This window comes from Alnus glutinosa, chromosome 7 (assembly GCF_958979055.1).
Source record: "Alnus glutinosa chromosome 7, dhAlnGlut1.1, whole genome shotgun sequence".
Lineage (NCBI taxonomy): Eukaryota > Viridiplantae > Streptophyta > Magnoliopsida > Fagales > Betulaceae > Alnus > Alnus glutinosa.
Window position 1 is genome coordinate 7480929 of NC_084892.1, and position 18095 is coordinate 7499023.

General features: G+C 35.1%; 1 protein-coding gene across 1 annotated transcript; it reads left to right on the plus strand.

The window, feature by feature from the left end:
* The first annotated feature begins 1662 nt into the window (after positions 1–1662).
* LOC133873008 (uncharacterized) lies at positions 1663–2659 on the plus strand. The gene has a single exon (XM_062310712.1). The coding sequence runs from the start codon at positions 1692–1694 to the stop codon at positions 2277–2279; it is 588 nt and encodes a 195-aa protein (XP_062166696.1). The 5' UTR covers positions 1663–1691; the 3' UTR covers positions 2280–2659.
* The last annotated feature ends 15436 nt before the right edge of the window (positions 2660–18095 follow it).

An 18095-nucleotide genomic window follows, 5' to 3' on the forward strand; every position in this document is an offset into this window, starting at 1 on the left:
CTCTAGAGGAAGCCACCTCACCTACACCCATCTCTTATCAATCGACACCTGTGCCCACTTATTCCACCGACTTTTGCAATCCCCCAATTCTCCATATATATTTTCTAGATTCCTATCTACTATGCCTCCGTGATGAACAAACCCTAAAATCCCAAATGTCAACTGTTCTCCACCACTCCTCTCTACCCGATCAAGCCCATAACATGTCTACCCGTACAAGCAACAACCCTACACAAAATGCTCCATGGGCAAATCCATCGAGCGATCGATGCAATGCCCTACTTGCTCTTCAATCATCGAATCATCAACTGATGATTCATTACCATCTAGTCTTCAATCGCTTGGTAATATCTTTTCTCTCCCTGCTTACGATATCGTTTTCTTTATGTCTTTTTTGCAACGAATTCCCATGGCTAGTCCTCCTCTAACTCAACTTGAGACTGGGATTAACACATTTTAGTATCTAGTTCGGATAACTGAGTACTAACCGACTACCGAAGTAGGATGGAAATTTTCAATAACCGACTACCCCAAAGCTGATTACCGATTTTAGCCCGTAATCAAAAACTTGCTCCAAGTTTTCACCCCTATCTCATTTGCCCCATTGTAATCTCCCCCCTCCATCCCTCTTACATTGCAACTCCCAACAACTTCCCTTCTGTAGTTCTATAGTCACACTCCTTTTTTCTTGTCTATGGGTTTTGGTGGGGTATTTTTTAAAAAAGCAAAAATTGTTTGTTGCGGTATTCGATGTTGCCTGGCAATTCTAATTGTTTGATTGGTAGGTTTTCAGTTACACTATTTAAGCATTTTTCATATCAACCAAACAACAAATTAAACCATTTCGATCTCAACCAAACAATAATTTTCCCCGAAACTATCTCGACCTAAAACATTTTCTTTCTTATTTCCATATATGGATCTTTGATGAAAATTGGGATTAAATTAACCTAAACCGATAACCAAGTGTGGATTTAATTATTTAATAAATATTTTGATAAAAATAAATAAATAAATTGGAGTTTTCATTTCTGGTGAGATTAGTGTAGCTAGCAGCAAATTCTGACAAAACTTCTCGGCCTTTGAGAAGTTTGCGTTTTCGTTAATGAACAGGATGATCAGATGTGGTTATCAAACTGCGTGGTAATTAATGAAATTTGGTGCCTAGTGCTCTAGCTAATATAGGCTATGTATTAATTAAGGATTAGGATATTCTAATTACAATATTTCCATGATCTCCATTTTAATAATCCTTGGGCTTGTAATTCTATCGAAGATTATGCCTTATAAATCGCCGTCCTCGGGTCAATTAATTTATGATTTAAAAATCCCCACTGCTCTTGGCGCCATACATGGTCACTCACGTACGTACACGTCGCTGTATGTGTGGAAATCCTATCCCACTTTACCCCTTTATTCCAAAAATAACCCTTTGATTTATCTCAAATAATATAAGCGGTTCTTCTAGTATAGACCTTTTTGAATAGCAGCTTTTTACCATTTCAAGTCCCAGACTGGCAGTCAATTTCAAATCCCAAAAAGAAAAAAAGAAACACGACACCCATAAATCCATAATCCACAAAGGGGGTTGGTTCTTCCTCAAATACCCAAAAAGTCCAGGGGCAAATTCGTAACCCGTGCTCTTTATAAATCCGTTTCAACCGGAGCTTATAGTACACACTGGCACCATCATGATTAGCTCAATATCCTATCCCAAAACACTCCACCCTCTTCAAGTTTTCTCCATGAAATCTCCTCCATCTTCTTCCCTAAGCTTCACGAGGATCAAAACCCTAATTCACACCCTCATATTCTCACACGTGTGCCGCATCGTTCGCGGTCTCTCCAAAGCCAAGACCATCCTCATTGAAGTCGTGAAAGAAATCCAGCCCGTCCATTTCATGTACAAGAACAAAAACAAGAACAAGAAGCTGTTCTTCGGGTCATTTAGGCTGCACTATAACTGGTGCTCCTCGCATGTTGTTCCGGTGCCGGCGCCGTTTTCGGAGACCCATTTGTACTATGACTCCACGTGGAATTCTGGGCTTTCGACGGAGCAAGCGGGCGAGGTGGCCGCCGGCGTGGGGGAGTCGTCGCAGCTCTCCGGTTACCTCCAATGGCTTGAGGAAAAGGTTCACAATAATTCGGCCACTGAGAAGGATATCAATGACATCGATAAGCTTGCCGAGATGTTCATAGCGAGCTCCCACCAGAAATTTCAGCTGGAGAAGCAGGAATCCGCTAGGAGATTCCAGGAAATGATGGCTAGAAGCATGTGATGGATCATGTGATGATTCGAAGCTAGACGACCGACATGGATGCTGGATATATGGAAGCATGTGATTTCTCCAACAGAAGCTGGTTAGAAGAAGCATGTGAAATATATGATGGTGTTTTGTTGTACAATTCTACTTTCCCCATTCTCTTATGTCAATGATTGGTTGGATTCAGTTTGTAATTTGAAGTTCGATCTGCTTTTCCTTCTTCTCACTTGGTTTTTGTGTTTCTTTCCAACTGACGGGATTTGGAGAATTGTACATGATGTGCTCTGGGGATTTGTGCAATTCTTCTATTCAATCCATTGTGGTGGTGACCACTTGCAAGGACAAATTGGTAGCAATGTCCTTTGAATAATTCTACTTTCTGGAAATTTTGTCCATTTTTGTTGTCTTGAAAGTTAATCTGTGTTAAATTACTTGTTAAGTTTATCCATTTCTCTTGTCTTGAAAGTTAATCAGTATTAAATTACTTATTAAGTTTATCCATTTTTGTTAGCTTAATTTTTTTTTTTTGACAAGTATTGATTTAATATGATATATATAAGAGCAGAAGTCCCAAGTTCGAACATAGTATTCGTCATTTTCTTTTCATTTCAATTAAATATTATACTTGTTGGACCCACATATTAAAAAGAGTTTGAGATTATATGCGAGAAAGCTTTCCTATTAGCTTAAGCTTTTGAAATAAGTGGTGATTTAACATATTATCTTAGTATACGTTCTGAGTTCGAATACTGCCTTTGTTATTCACTTTTCATTTCAATTAAATATTTCACGTATTGAACCTTATCTATTAAAGGGAAATTCGAACCTACAAGTGAGGAAAAGTGTTAAAGTATTAATTTTTATTAGCTTAAGCTTTTAAGACAATGGTTGATTTGAGGTCTTGAGATCGAACTTTGTCTATGTCATTCACCGCTTATTTTAATTAAATATTTAACATGCTGGACTTCTCATATTAAAAAAGAAATGGGTAATTACCTTTTCCCTCCGTGAACTACCAAAAAATGCGCAATGCTCCATAAACTACTAACTCGACTAAAAAAGAGTATCAAACTACCAACTATACACGTTTTGCCCCATTCCGTTAGTCAGACCGTTAACATGGACGAAATATGCCGATTTTGGACGTTAAAATTTTGATTAAAAGACAAAAATGCCCTCAATTGATAAAAAAAAAATGGTTTATTAATTTGGTTTAAATTTATTAATAAAAAATATTAAAACTAATATATTTTTTAAAAAAATAAAAAAATAAAAAAGGAAAAGAAAATGGGGTGGCTGCCGGAGGGGGTGGCAGCCACCCCCTTAGGTGGAGGAGGTGGCCGCGCGGCCCCCCAGAGGTAGCCTGACCCACCTCTGGGGGTGGCTCGCAAGCCACCCCGTCTGGCATCACCCCTTTTTCTTTTTCTTTTTTAAGTTGATGGCATTTAGGTCATTTTTTAAATTAAGTGAGGATATTTAAGTATTTTCACAAGTTAGGCTAATAGATGGGCAAAACATGTAACTATGGTAGTTTGATACTTTTTTTTAGTCGAGTTGGTAGTACATGGAGGCATTACACATTTTTTTGTAGTTCATGAGAGGAAAAGGTAATTACCCAAAAAGAAAATTTAAACCCACATATAAAAAAAAGTGTTAAAGTATTGATTAAAGTTATAGTTTGAATGATATACCCACGTACGTAACGTATGTATACAAAATGCATGACTACTACATAGAGGACACCGTGCTCAAGGCTAGAACCAATTCCTGCTTTTAGGGTATATCGAGAGGCCTGTATAATCAGATATATATAAAGAAAAAGAAGGAGACAGATTTTTGTGTGCCGATTTACTTGGTCTAACTCGTGCTTATTAATTAATTGGATTGCCCCTCATTCGATCTTCTTATTATATTTAATTACATATTTGAAGTTCCCTAGTTGAGGAATCTTGGTTTCTTTTTTCTTTCTTTTCTTTTTCTTTTTTTCTGCGCAAGGGCATGGAATCTTGGTTAATTTCAAGATCTCTATCTCATGCATGCTGATATGTTGTGTATATCTTTCGTACATCATGTTACTTGATGATTAATTATTTGATTTAATTTGTGTACTAGCTAATTAAGGTTGTACACGACCAAGTGTGGACTGCGTCAATATATATATATACATATATTTTTCTCTCATGTGGTTAGTTGGCAATCACATTAGATCCAAGATTGGAGTAGTTTGCGGTCTCTCTCGCTTTTGTAACCTGCTGGTCACAAGTGGAGCAAGTGGAGCCCAGTTTGATGTTTCATCTTTGAATTTAAATTAAAGTAAGTCAATATTTCATGTAAATTCAGTAGAAAATAGACAGGGATAAAAATGAAACAAGCTCTTTATTTCAAAATTTTTAATAAAATTTGGAGAATATTCTTTAAAAAAAAAAAAAAAAAACACAATTTATCAAAATCTCTATCCTTTCTTCGAATGGGCTCTCGTCAAATGACCTCTTTTCGGCTTTTTGCCTTCACTTTCCTCTCATCTCTTCGTATTTCTTATTTCTCTATCTCTTTTTGTGTGCATATATCGATAGAAGCTCATTAAAAGGTTCTCAAACGAGCTACCCACTTCATACCTGGCATCATGAACTCCCAAAAAACAAATACGGCCCTTTTTTTTTTGCTCTCTTTTTAGAGAGATATTGGTATTCTGGGTTTTATTTTATTTTTGGATTTATTCTTCTAGGTGTTTATCTGATTGGGTTTAATTCTAAAATGTTTTGTAAAACATCACCCTCCATAGCACTTAGTTTCAACTTTCAACCAACTAATAGTCTAAAACCACTAAAAAAATAATATTTAATTAAAGTAAAAAAAAAAAATGAATATCTTGATATTTTGTGGTTGAATTACCTAAAATAATAAAAACAATTTGCTTAGCTAAATTTTAAAAAGCTCGTTGTGATGATCCAAAAAAATAAAATAAAAGGAAACTAAGATTTGCTGGTTTGTGAGATGATTTGATGGGACTTTTTTTCTTTTATTTTGAGTGGGAGAAAATTGGGAAACTGATAAGGACTGATTCATCCCACTGTGACAGCAAGATTTTTTTTAAGATAAAAAAGAAGTAAGAAAACGAAATGATTCCTGAAAATCTGGAAGTGAAAGATACGATATTTAATTATTTATCACTCATTTAATTTAGACTATTATTACTTATCAGTATTTTTTTTCTTTTAATATTTGCTAATTTTACTGAAAGCAGCATGTGGACCCACTTCCTTGCCGTAATGTGGTGCTGTAGAGGCTGTAGTAAATAGTTTTGAGCGATGAACAGTTTTTATTACAATTTTCTTAAGAATTCATGTGGCGGTTCATAGGAGTTTAACCTCACATAATTAACATGAGTGAAAAATAAATTAATAAATAAAATTTAATTGTTAGTGGCTGACGTGATTAGGGTTACATAAACTACCACATATGTTTGTAAAAAATTTGTAATATCTCTAACTGTACTCAATAAGTAATCCAACATCAATTGCCAATTCAGTAGATCATTAGATCAAGGATTTTTTTTTTTTTGAAAACAAAACTTAATTTTTTTTTATGAACTTTCATCACTTTTGCAATTAATCTAAAAGTTCAAAAACTCTTAATTTAATGTATCAACTTCTAATTTTTTACAATTTCACCTCTTCGAAAGACTTTTTCTTTTAAATCCCGTCAAAAATTTTAAAATACTCATTTTTTTAATATTAAAACAAAATTGTAAAGATTCAAAGCGCGGGTATTTTTGCAAATTCTGTTAAATCCTAACAGAGGCTAAATCTTTGTAATTTTTTTCTTCTTTTTAAAAAAATTTGTGACTCTTTTGATAATTTTGATATCCTTCCGTTAGATGGTTAATTAAGATCTAACTTCATTTTCTCTCTCTTTTTTATAAAATACTTAAAACTAGATCTTAACCATTGAAAAAACTACAACGCTTGTACTATAATTTTTTTTACAGCACCCTAATGAAATGATAACATTAAAAAAAAAAAAAAAAAAAAAAAAAAAAAAAAAAAAAAATGAAAGTTAGATAGTCAGTAATTAATAAAATCAATTGCCAATTCAATAGAAGATTTATTTAATTTTAAATCGAAATAAGAAGGTGAGTGACTCAAAAGGTCGTGGCAATTATTAGACGAAGGTGGGATGTAATTAGTACGTATATGTGCAAGTCTTCCACCCGGATGCGGTACAAATTTTCCTGAATTCTATTGCAGAAAGTCGCGGCAAATTTGGCAGTTTCCCAACTTTCCCCTGTTTTTCCAAACAAGACACCTAGAAATCGAATAAAAAAAGACCAAACACTACTGTTAGGTGAGTCTACGTACAGCACCCACTTCACGCGCTTGACCGGAGCATAGACGACGCTAATGATGTCACGTCGACCAACGCACATAACCACAAGCCCATACTTTCTCCGAATCTGCGGATCCTTTTATTAATCTTAGCTTAGCTACCTTCTTTTATGGTTGCGCAATAGATTTTCATGAACGTACCCCACCGAAAATTATATATATTCCGGCCGGTTCAGTTACAGTGACCTGCCATTGTCAAATTGACAAATTCTTTGTAAAATTGACAGTTGATGCAGCTCTTCAACCTTTCCTAGTCTTATTTATGTATTTTCATATCCCAAGTTGAATATGGAGGATCGATCTCCAACAGAGTATATCTCTGTTTCAGAAAACTGTTGTAAGAGGATGGCAATTGGTTCACCTAATACGACATCAATCGATTGTAGATTCAGCGTTCGAACTCAGAAATTCTGCTATAGCACTACCACTCCGCCCAGCTATCTCAAAAAACTGTTGATATGAACATATTTAATTAGTAGTCTAATAGTGCTTAGGTTCAAAAATATATTGAAGCTGATAAATCCTGAAAGTGTAGATGTGACGGACAATTTTTTTAGCGTTTGTGCTAAGAATACTTCGAGCCGTCAGCCGTGTCATTCATTTAACACATTTCCTTTTTATTTATATTTACCCACACTAATTTGGTTATGTTGAGGATTATTGTCGGGTTGCTCGGCCCTTGTTCTGCGTTTTGATTTGGTGTAATCGTCCCGCTCCCCCTCCCCTGCTGTTGCTCAAAAAACAAAAAAGCTAGAGAGCTTGCTAAGACTAGTCAAGCACACTTTTTTGCATGTACAGAGTCTGTAGGAGTAGAGTAAAAAGGAGGAGGGTAAGCTAAGGCATCAATCATCATTGTCCATTGATGCTTCTTTTATCTCTTCTCTGTTTCTTTATTCCAAAACTTCTTTTGCTGCTTTTTATTTCACAGAGAGAGAGACAGACAGAGGAAGCTTTGGCAGGGCGATGTTGGTTCCTTTGGTCTCCTCGTTTCCTTATTTATGGACTGCCTTTACATAAAAGCGAATGCCCGGTACTTCTTGGAGGATTTTATTCTTTGTATTAGTATAAGCTAGGGCCGCTCTGTTGTCATTTCAAACAAATTACTTTTTGGTCTCGTAGTAATTCAGGTAGGTAATGTGAGAAATTTCATATGAAACTTATGTGTCCGGACAAGTGACCGGCTTTAAAGTCTCTCACATTACATGCCTAAATTGTTAATAATTTGAACAAATAATTGTCGTGAATCTTTATCCGTGGCTCATTTGGCGTCAAAGCACTTTCCAGTTAATCAAGGCTGCGAGTTTAAGCTAAAATCTGAAAAAAAAAAAAAAAAAAAAAAAAAAAAAAACCTTTAAATAGAGGTGCAATTGTCGGTTTGAACCAAGTTTGGTTGATCCATTTTTGTACATTGCGGACCATATTAGTTGATATATATATAAACTTCATAGTGTAGAATTAATGTTAATTTACTAAAAAAAAAAAATTATGTGAGTCTAACTCGAGCTCAACTTTAGCTTGTTTAATCAAACGAGCGCTCAAGCTTGGTTGATTTTTTTGTCAAGTTGAACTCGAGTCTTAGTAATTTTTTTTAGTCGGACTTAAACGGTCAAACTCGTCTCGATTACAACCCTACTTCCTCAAACACCACCCCTTTCCAACCTCCCTTCTATATTTGTCTTTTGGGTTGGAAATTTGTTATGGTACAGTGAATGAGTGTAATAAGAGACTTGCCAAGCCCAAAGCCCAAGATTGACTTGGGCCACAGCAAATATCTCATGTTATTCTTGCTTCTTCTTTTTTTTTTTTTTTCTTTAATTAAAACAAAATTAAATTACACTGCGCTCACTTAAGATTTTAGAGAAATGTTATTGACATCTTAATTTTAGGGGAAAATATAAAAAACTCTATCAACAAATAACCGATTTTAAAATAGTCCCCTAAATTTTCAATTACATTAATGTGACCTATCAAATTATCAAAGTGTGTCAAAAATATCAATTTTATCAAAATATTCTTATAATACTTTTATCCTCTTAAAAACTAAACTAAACTAAACTTTTTTTTGAAAAAATAATAATAAAAAAAAAGGATAAAAGCAAAATTACAAATCGTTCACTGCAGAATAAAAAATAATTCAAAAGTCTTCAAGGTAGGCAAAAAATAACAATTTAGTTATTGTAGTCAAATTCTGTCAAAATACTTGACGGATTCTGTTAGTGTCAACGTCAACACCAATAAAATGATGACATGTATCACTCTTGCTAAAAAAAATATTAATATATTAAAAATATACATTTATAAAACTAAATAAAAAAAATAAATAAAAAAATCTCAGTAGCCTTCGTACGTGATATTTTTCTTCAAGCATGAGTGTGTAAATATAAATTACTGGGATGACAAAAAAATAATACTTAGATATTTGCTCAAAGATATTTATTTATTTTAAAGTATTTTGTTAACGTACGGTGTAAGCTATTAGTTGTCTCAATCGATAGAATGTCATTTATTAAAAAAAGAGCGAGTTCTAAACATTTTTCCAAACTTTAACCAAGATTAGTGTCATTTAGCCTTAAAACAATTATAAAATGTTATATATGCTTTTGCGGGTCACGCTTTAGAGGAAACTTAACTCTCAATTTCAACCTCCCAAACATTAATTATTAACCCATTTGATAGGAATAATCCCAACCAGACTAGGCCATCTAGAGGGCCATGGACCTTTAGGTCAGAATCAGCTCAAGAAAAGTTGGCGATTGTAAAGCCAAGACAGCGGTGCTCCCAGGCAGTTCTATCCCGGAAGATAGGTGCCGAGTCAATAGGGTCCAGGACAAGCACGTCCCGAGAACTCAAAAAACATATTTGCAATGCTTTGTGCAAAGCGCCATTGGCAGTGCAGAAAGGATGTAGCCGTTGTAATGTCTCGTGCAGAGCACCAAGAATATCTCGCCTCGTGTAGAGCACCAAAAATATCAGCTACAGATGCAATACAATGACAAGACACTAAGATGCCTTCCTTAACAGGAAATGAAGGCTGGAAATGATGAGTCATCCCCAAGCGTGGATCCCAAGGGATGACTCATCGCCAAGTAAAGTCAGGACTATAAATACATCTCATACCCTAGGTATGATACAAACTGTCTTTTGAACACTAAAAAATTACATTCAGTTTACCCTAACTGACTTAAGCGTCGGAGGGAGAAACTCCGGCTAACCCCAGTTGTACCCTCTTCACCTTGCAGGTATTGCAACCCCTAGGTGATGCAACTGACAGACGAGAAGATAGATGTTCGTGCCATATCAAAAGCTGTACCAACACCATTATTAATTGAGTACAAAAATATTTTGGTAGCTTGTTATGGCATACATCTATAATATACATAAGAGCACAAACTTCTTAAGACCTTAACTAAATGGCCCAAATTTATCTAATTACTCCAAAGGGATGAAATTAACATTTATGTAGAAGTAAAGAATAAGGTAGGAGGTACCGAGGTACTATAGAAGCTAAATCTTTCTTCTTCTTTTTCTTTTTATATGACCAACCAGTGGGAATGGGAGAGGGGAATTGATTCGACCCAGTGATCTTTACTGTGTGAGGCATGGTCTCCAGTCAATTGAGCTACTCCTTAGAGTCTATAAAAGCTAGATCTTAAAAAAGTAAGATTATTAAATTTTTAGTACTGACAAATTTAGTGTCAAAATATATAATTAGCCGGTAGGTTGTAATATATAGGGTTAAGTCATGAGTATAAGTTTTAGAACTAAAGTTAAAGATTTAGAAGTCTTGTTCGCAAGTTTGTTTAAATCTCGTTCGAACAAGGATGTACATCAATGGCACTACAAAAACTCGAGAAGCTTGTTCGAAGTCTTGTTTGAATAGGGTGATGCATTAGGTTACAATACTAAAATCCAAAAAAGAATTTTGTAATAAAACAAGCTGACCCAAAATGGAATTTTTCCTGTTTAAGGCACTTGGTGGGTTGGAGTAGTGAACTTTTGGGCTGGAATGACAACCTAAATTGTAGGTGTATATACCTAGAAGGTAAATGAAATGAATCCATGACTACCAATCCCAACAACGTACTACTTGACAACCCAACGTGCACCCCTTCACTTTCCATCTGTCTTGTGGCTCCTCTGGTGGTGGCATCATCAGCTCCAAAGCAAATCTCAAGCATGGGACAACATGTGTAAGCCAGGAATTGCATTAAAATAAATGTGGATCATGTGCTTTCTTCCCTCCCATGTCTAACAAATCTTGGACTGACTTTGAGGGGGAGTGAATTCAAGGCTAAACGTTAAGTTATATACACTGACTTTGCGATCCACTCTCTCTCTTTTTCTTTTCTGTTTCAAACAATTATATATATATATATATATATATATATATATATAGAGTCTATGCTTCAACATGTCCTGCCCAAAATTGAATTTGCACTTGTGTTCATATCCCAAACTGAATAATTGTAAGCTTCCTAAGTTTGCTTTTTACGTTTGAGTGTCAGCAGTTAATGAAACAGAGAGTAAATAAAAGAGATTGGTCGGCGGGGAGACTTGGAATAATTCTTATCCAAATTTCAGAGAATTTGAGTAACGAATGAGGGGGGGTGGATGAGGAATCCGAGTACCTTGAGCAGGTCTCCGGGCTCGAATTCTAGGGAATGAGAGAGAGGTGTACGTAGAGAGCCCGACCACCTGCTTGGAGTACGTGCCCAAACCCCACACCGCTTTCTCTTTTTTTGTCCGAATTCTTTGAAATCGGGCACGAAATTCTAGAAGATCCTCGTCCAAGAAATCAAGATTGAGGAACTTACATTCATTTGAATTGCAACAAAATTGAATCCTAGGCATTTGCTTGATCAAATTTCTGCCCTTAATTTATCGATAGACAAGCAATTTTCAAAAATGTCAAGGTCTACTCGATCTTTATGTACACTTCAGCTACATACAACTCATAATTAAGGCCTACTACAGAAATATAATGGAAATTAACATATATAAAAAAAACCCAACATAAGAACTGTAGGTGAGGGGGAAAAAGATGATCAAAACTAAAAATATGATAATTAAGGCCTGCTACTTATTCTGGGTAGGATTTGAAACGCTTGGTGGCGCTTTCCTTAAGCTTGGCTCCACAGCTTTCTTGGGCTGTTTCATGGCTTCTTTCAACTTGCTTAGAGTGCTTGTCGATACAGAAGCCATAGAAACGAGCAGTTTCCTTGGAATGCTTTCATGGCATTGGCAAAACGAAGAGCACATGAGGATTTCAATCAGAATCAAAGCGAAAAGAGCAGCCAAAGTTCTGCAACGTCTGATCTTCATGAGGTTGGCTTAAGTGGAAGGAAGAACTAGAATCATTGATGGTTAAAATGTGGAAGAGACTAAGAGAGGAAGCAGGTTATATATATATAGACTGTGTTAAGACATGCATGCCTCTGGCCTCCACGTGGTCTGTGAAAACCTCTAGCTTAGAATATGCTTGCTAGAAATTTCGTCAACCAAAATATTTTCAAGGGAAAACTTGATTTGTCCGGCCGTCATATTTCGGTACCTTTGCAATTATATTTTTAAAGTTTAAAAAATTTGTAAAGTTGGATTTCCTTGTTTTAAAATTTTAAAATGTCACCCCTACTATTAAGATTTAACGTTCAATCAAATGATAAATACGTGAAATATCCTTTATACCCTTATAAAAATACAAAATTACCCTCATTAAATAATTAAAAAAATGGAACCCGGCCATGGGTTAGCCTTGAAATTTTTTTTTGAAACAGGGATATTTTAGCAGCCTCCATTAAGATTTAATAAAAAAATTTAACAGGTGCCTAGTGGCATTGTAAAATTTTAAATATGAGAACTTGATATTGCAACTTTTTTAAACTTTGAAAGTATGACTGAAAAAGCACCAAAACACAATGAGAGGAAGTAAAATTTCCCCTATTTTCAAATAGATTGCATGGTGATCATGCATGTCTATTTGCCAAGGGAAAAAAAAAAAAAAAAAAGTAGATCGAGCATGTTCTTGTTGATTTTTCTAGAAGTTAAACAATTGTATTAAAACGCGGTTTGAGACATTAATTAATTATTTGATTGATTTACAAGTGAGTGAGTGAAGTGATTCTTTTGGAATATGTGGGTCAATTAAACTAGAGAGATCAAAACAAAGTTCTAAAAACCGTTCACTTTAAGCCAAAGATTTAATGATTGATAGACTTCTTTCTTTTTCTTTTTCTTTTTCTTTTTTCTTTTTTTCTTAGATACAATGATTGATAGACTTGAATGTCAAAAAAAGAATTCATGTTGATGACCGGCCTTTTAGAGAGGTTTTAGACCCTAGAGATCGACAATGGGCGTAGCAGTTTGAAAAAAATCTCCAAGATTAGATTCCTTAACAGCTACAGGCCTACAGTTAATCATGAATGGTAAAATAATGGTTTAATTAATATCTTAATCCTAATCTAACTGTGTTGGAACTTGGAAGCCGCATGATCATATCATGTGATGCTGATCAATTGACTATTACTGTGTTTCTGATCACTTCATTGCAATCGGCGATCAGGGACTTAAACTATATTAATGCTCATGTGGCTAAGCACGTGAATTTGAATCAACCACAATAATTACATATTCTCATTGGTTTTTCTTAGTCGTTAAACCCTTTCTTTATTGCCTCTAAGTTTGGTTAACCCAGCTAAACATAGCTGGGTAAGTGTGCCTTTTCACTTTTTAGAGAAAACTTTTGGCTCTTCTGTCCTCTTGTAGCCCCTTTTAACTTGCCTCGACTTGGGATTTAAATTTATGTTCACACATTTGAGTTTGGGTCGTGTGTAGTTTTAAAAATGTGATTCTTAAAAACGCAATTAAGTATTTGATCAAATCGTAATTTAGTATTTAAAATTGCAGGTTAACCTTTAAAATTCTGCGTTTTCAAAAAAGCATCACTTGTCTGTGATTTGAAAAAACAGATTTTATTTGTTTTCAAATCACAATTTATTTAAAACGCAATTTTCAAACAATTCATTTTCTGCGATTTGGTTTAAAATCACACTTTTTGACTATGAAATCACAATCTCAAACGCACCCTAAGACTACATAGATAAACCTTAACTTGACTCATTTAATTAAATGGTCAAACCCATCAATCCTAACCTACTAATTTTACATTGGGTTTGCAAATCGTGTCAAAATTTGACAATTCTGAATATCGCATGTTGAATTTAGATTTTGTCAAGGCATGTATATAAGATTATATATGTTAACTCTAATCTGACTCATTTAATTAAATAAATAAGATCTATCGAAATTAATCCATTAATTTTATATTGAATCCATTTCAAATTCACAAGTCGCTTACAAAATTGTCCAGCCCCGACTTCTCTTCTCTTCTCTTATAGATAATTAGCTAGACTATCACAAACTTCAGTGTTTGTAATTAGTTAATTTAGTTGGTAACCAATCCTACTGTACAGTAGCGTGAGTGAGTGGAAACCCTAAAGAAAAAGCATGTGGAGTTTTTGACCCAACTAGGCAACTAGACTTTAGCTGGCTTGTCAGGTTAATTTTGTGATTACTTTAATGCCGTTTTCGTTGAAGATCGCTATTTGTTTTCACAGGGATTGAACGATGCGATGCGTATGAACATGGAATTCAGCAACTTGGAAGAAATTTATTGACCAGACACCATCAGGCATCAGCCATCTTCGATGAAGAATATATATATTATAAGAATACTTTACTGGAATTAGAGTGTTTTTCCCTATATTTATGTACGATCCCTTTGCGTCACTGTTGTCGATCTGTTGATGTTAGTACCCTTTTCGGGTATTAATATGATCAACTGTGATCATTACGTAGCTAGGGTCACTATGTGCTTGTCCAAAGCACATGTGCAAGATCAGAAAAATAATTTTTCTAAAACCACAGATCGATCGAACAGTAGCATGGAACCTACTTCTTCCTAACGTACGTAAGTTATGGAAATACAATTACGTACAGTTCGATCGAAGACTGTGTTTACCAACAGAGTGTGACAGCAACAGTTAAGATGAGTATCATGTCTGGAGCATCAAAACCAATAGCAACACTTATAATTGAGTAAAATATAAAATAAAAGAAAAATAGAGCAGAAGTAGGAGGAAAAGAGAATACTAGAGATTTGAAGTGGTTTAGCTTTAAAGATCTACATCTACACCACTTATAAGAGCCCTAAAGACTACATCTTTATTGTATTGAATTGTGTACTGCAATTGAGTAACATGCTTTATTTATTGGGAGATTGTTGTTGGTGAGATAGACCCAAAAAGATGGGAATTATTGATGGACCTACAAGAAAACTAAATCAAGGTTTAACATGAAAAATATTCTTTCTTTTTTTGTTGAAGTGGATTTGGTGCGGCAAGAACAAATATTTAAGCCTTCAAATCCGTTGATGAAGCAGATGATGATCATGTGCAACATGCGTAACATGAGCTCATTTAGGGCAGAAATATGGTGAAACTGGGTGGAGGAGATCTAGTAAGGGTGGGAGCCACCGTAAATGACAATGACAATAGTCGGGAGATAGTGGTGGATGATGACCGATGGACTGCAGTGGTAAGGACAGCGGGAGGATGATGTCGGTGAGGATGGCCAAAGGCTGACAACCAGAATATAGTGATAATGACGGTCGGGCGGTTGCCGAAGTCGGAGCCAAGTGGAGGTCGACAATAACGGTTAGGGAACGACCAAGCAGAAGGCCGAATAACGACAATTGGACAATGGCCAACATGTTAGGCCGTAGATGGCAGGTGATGGTGTTGGGTTGTGAATTGCCAGGAACTGGACCGTGATGGGCTGTTGAGCTAAGCTGACTTGGGCTGCTTAATAGGCCTACAATTATATATATATTAAAAAAAAATGTTGACTTATATAAGTTTGAATGACAAACATTCAATATATTGAGACAGAAGGTTTTTTTTTCTTTTTTTTTTTTTTTTGACATGTCTACCTAAGAGGGAGATGGAGAATCCGAACTAGTAATCTCCGCTTCATGAGGCATAGTCCCCAGTCAATTGAGCTACCTTTTAGGGACTATTGAGACAGTTGTTGTATACACTAATTGTACGTGCTCTTTTACTCCTAAATTTTTTTTTTCATTTTTTATTTTTAATTTTGTCCTCTTAAATCTCAAATGCTAGCTCTGGATCTTAGATTGTATAGGATTCTAGACGGTTAGCTAACCAATGCTTGTTGACCAACCGGTACTAATTAACGTCGACTGTGAAGAAAAACATATTGACAAGTCATTGTTGAAGAATGTTTTACACATATTTGTCAAAAACACAAATGGAGATTTATGAACGGGATTTTGAATCAAAGATGCTTCAAGATTCTGTTGCTTACTACTCTAATAAAGCATCTAGCTGGATTGATGATGATTCTTATGCAATTTACTTGTTGAAGCCAAAGTCTATACACAAAAGGTTTCTTTCCTTATCTAGTTTATATATATATATATAACCTTTGTGTTCAATTTTTTAGGCAGAGGATTGCTTGAAAAGGGAGAAGAAAGCAAATGTTGCAAATTTTCAAAATACCCTTATGTTTTTTTTTTTTTTTTAAAAAAAAATTATAAATTTTTTTAAAGATTCCGGCACGGGTTTCTTCACAAATTCCATTAAATTCTAACCAACACCTAAAAAGCTCCTAGCAATTTTTTCTCTTTTTTTTTTCCTAAAAGAAAAAATAGCAGTGTTTTGAATTTTTTACGGCATTTAACGAAAAATTCTCATGGAATGTTGAAGCTGAAAAAATTTAAAAGATGGATATCTTAGAAACACCGAATTTGGTTCTATGTAGAGCTATTCCCCTTAGTTTGCCACCATACATACCAATACCAACGGTGGATCATGCACGAGCAAGTTGTGGGTTTAAAACAAAAGGAGATCAAAGTTGATATATGGAGTTGATTGACAGATCGAGCTCAAAGCACCCCAAATCCTAAACCCCCGCAAACCCAAATCTCCAAATTCATGTCACAGTTCTTAGGGTCCGTTTGAATTTGCAATTTTAAAAAGTGCGATTTAAAATCACAATTTTAAAATGTGCGATTTGATAAAAATGATTTTTAAAAACGTAATTAAGCGTTTGGCAAAATCGCAGTTTAACATTTTAAATAGCAAATTAGCCTTTAAAATTTTGCGTTTTCAAAAAAACACCATCTCATCTGCGATTTGAAAAAGCAGATTTTCTGCGTTTTCAAATTGCAATTTTTAAAAACGCAGTTCCCAAACGATTTATGTTCTGCGATTTGGTTTAAAATCGCACTTATTGTCTACGAAATCACAATCTCAAACGCACCATTGGGATTGCGATTTCGTAGGCAATAAGTGCGATTTTAAACCAAATCGCAGAACATAAATCGTTTGGGAACTGCGTTTTTAAAAATTGCGATTTGAAAACACAGAAAATCTGCTTTTTCAAATCGCAGGTAAGATGGTGCTTTTTTGAAAACGCAGAATTTTAAAGGCTAATTTGCGATTTTAAATGCTAAACTGCGATTTTACCAAATGCTTAACTGCGTTTTTAAAAATCACTTTTTTCAAATCGCACATTTTAAAATCGTGATTTTAAATCGCACTTTTTGAAATCGCAAACCCAAACGGACCCTTAGTCTGATTAAATTCTTGGACTTTGAAGCACAAGAATGTGTGCATTATGGGTAGTCATAGAGCTGGTGCGGTTAAGGTTTTGGCTTCGGTTGCCACAGCAGAGAAGCCGTCAATGGTACTGGAGATCGTGTTGCAACCCACCAAATAAATCCCCACTGCTATCACGTTGCTAGGGTCAAGTCGCTCTCAAATTATCTTAGGTGACATCTTTTCCCTCAATAAACTTTTTATAGGGTTTTAATCATATACTTTTTATAGGGTTTTAATCATATATTAGTGTACCTCCTGCGCACGTTATTAGGTTTTTCACGTGCATGGATTAGACACCGAAGTATCTGACAGGTAATTAGCTAAATTAACTGCGCTACACTGATTACAGATTATACTATAGCGGAAAGCGGAATTAGATAACGTGAGATTTCTAACAATAAATCTTATAAACAAAAACATGTATCATCAATTATAGATTCAGAGCTTCCAAATAGATATTTCTATGAAATTAAACTACTATATCTATCTAAGAAAATCTAACAATACAAGTCATTCGCTTGGCATCTCCAATAATCACATGATTTGGCCCATTAGGAAGACAACTCAAAGAGGGTTTTATTTTAGGGTCCAATTATTGCAAAATACTTTTCCAATAAGGCCCTACAACCACCTTTCTTGGTGAATGCAGTGCTAGCTGCAGAATTTTTTGCAGCAACCTAATCTTAATGTTTGGTTCCTATAATGCAATGCAACACAGGTACACTCAATGACTCATACACATGTCATGCTAATATCACACACTCAGG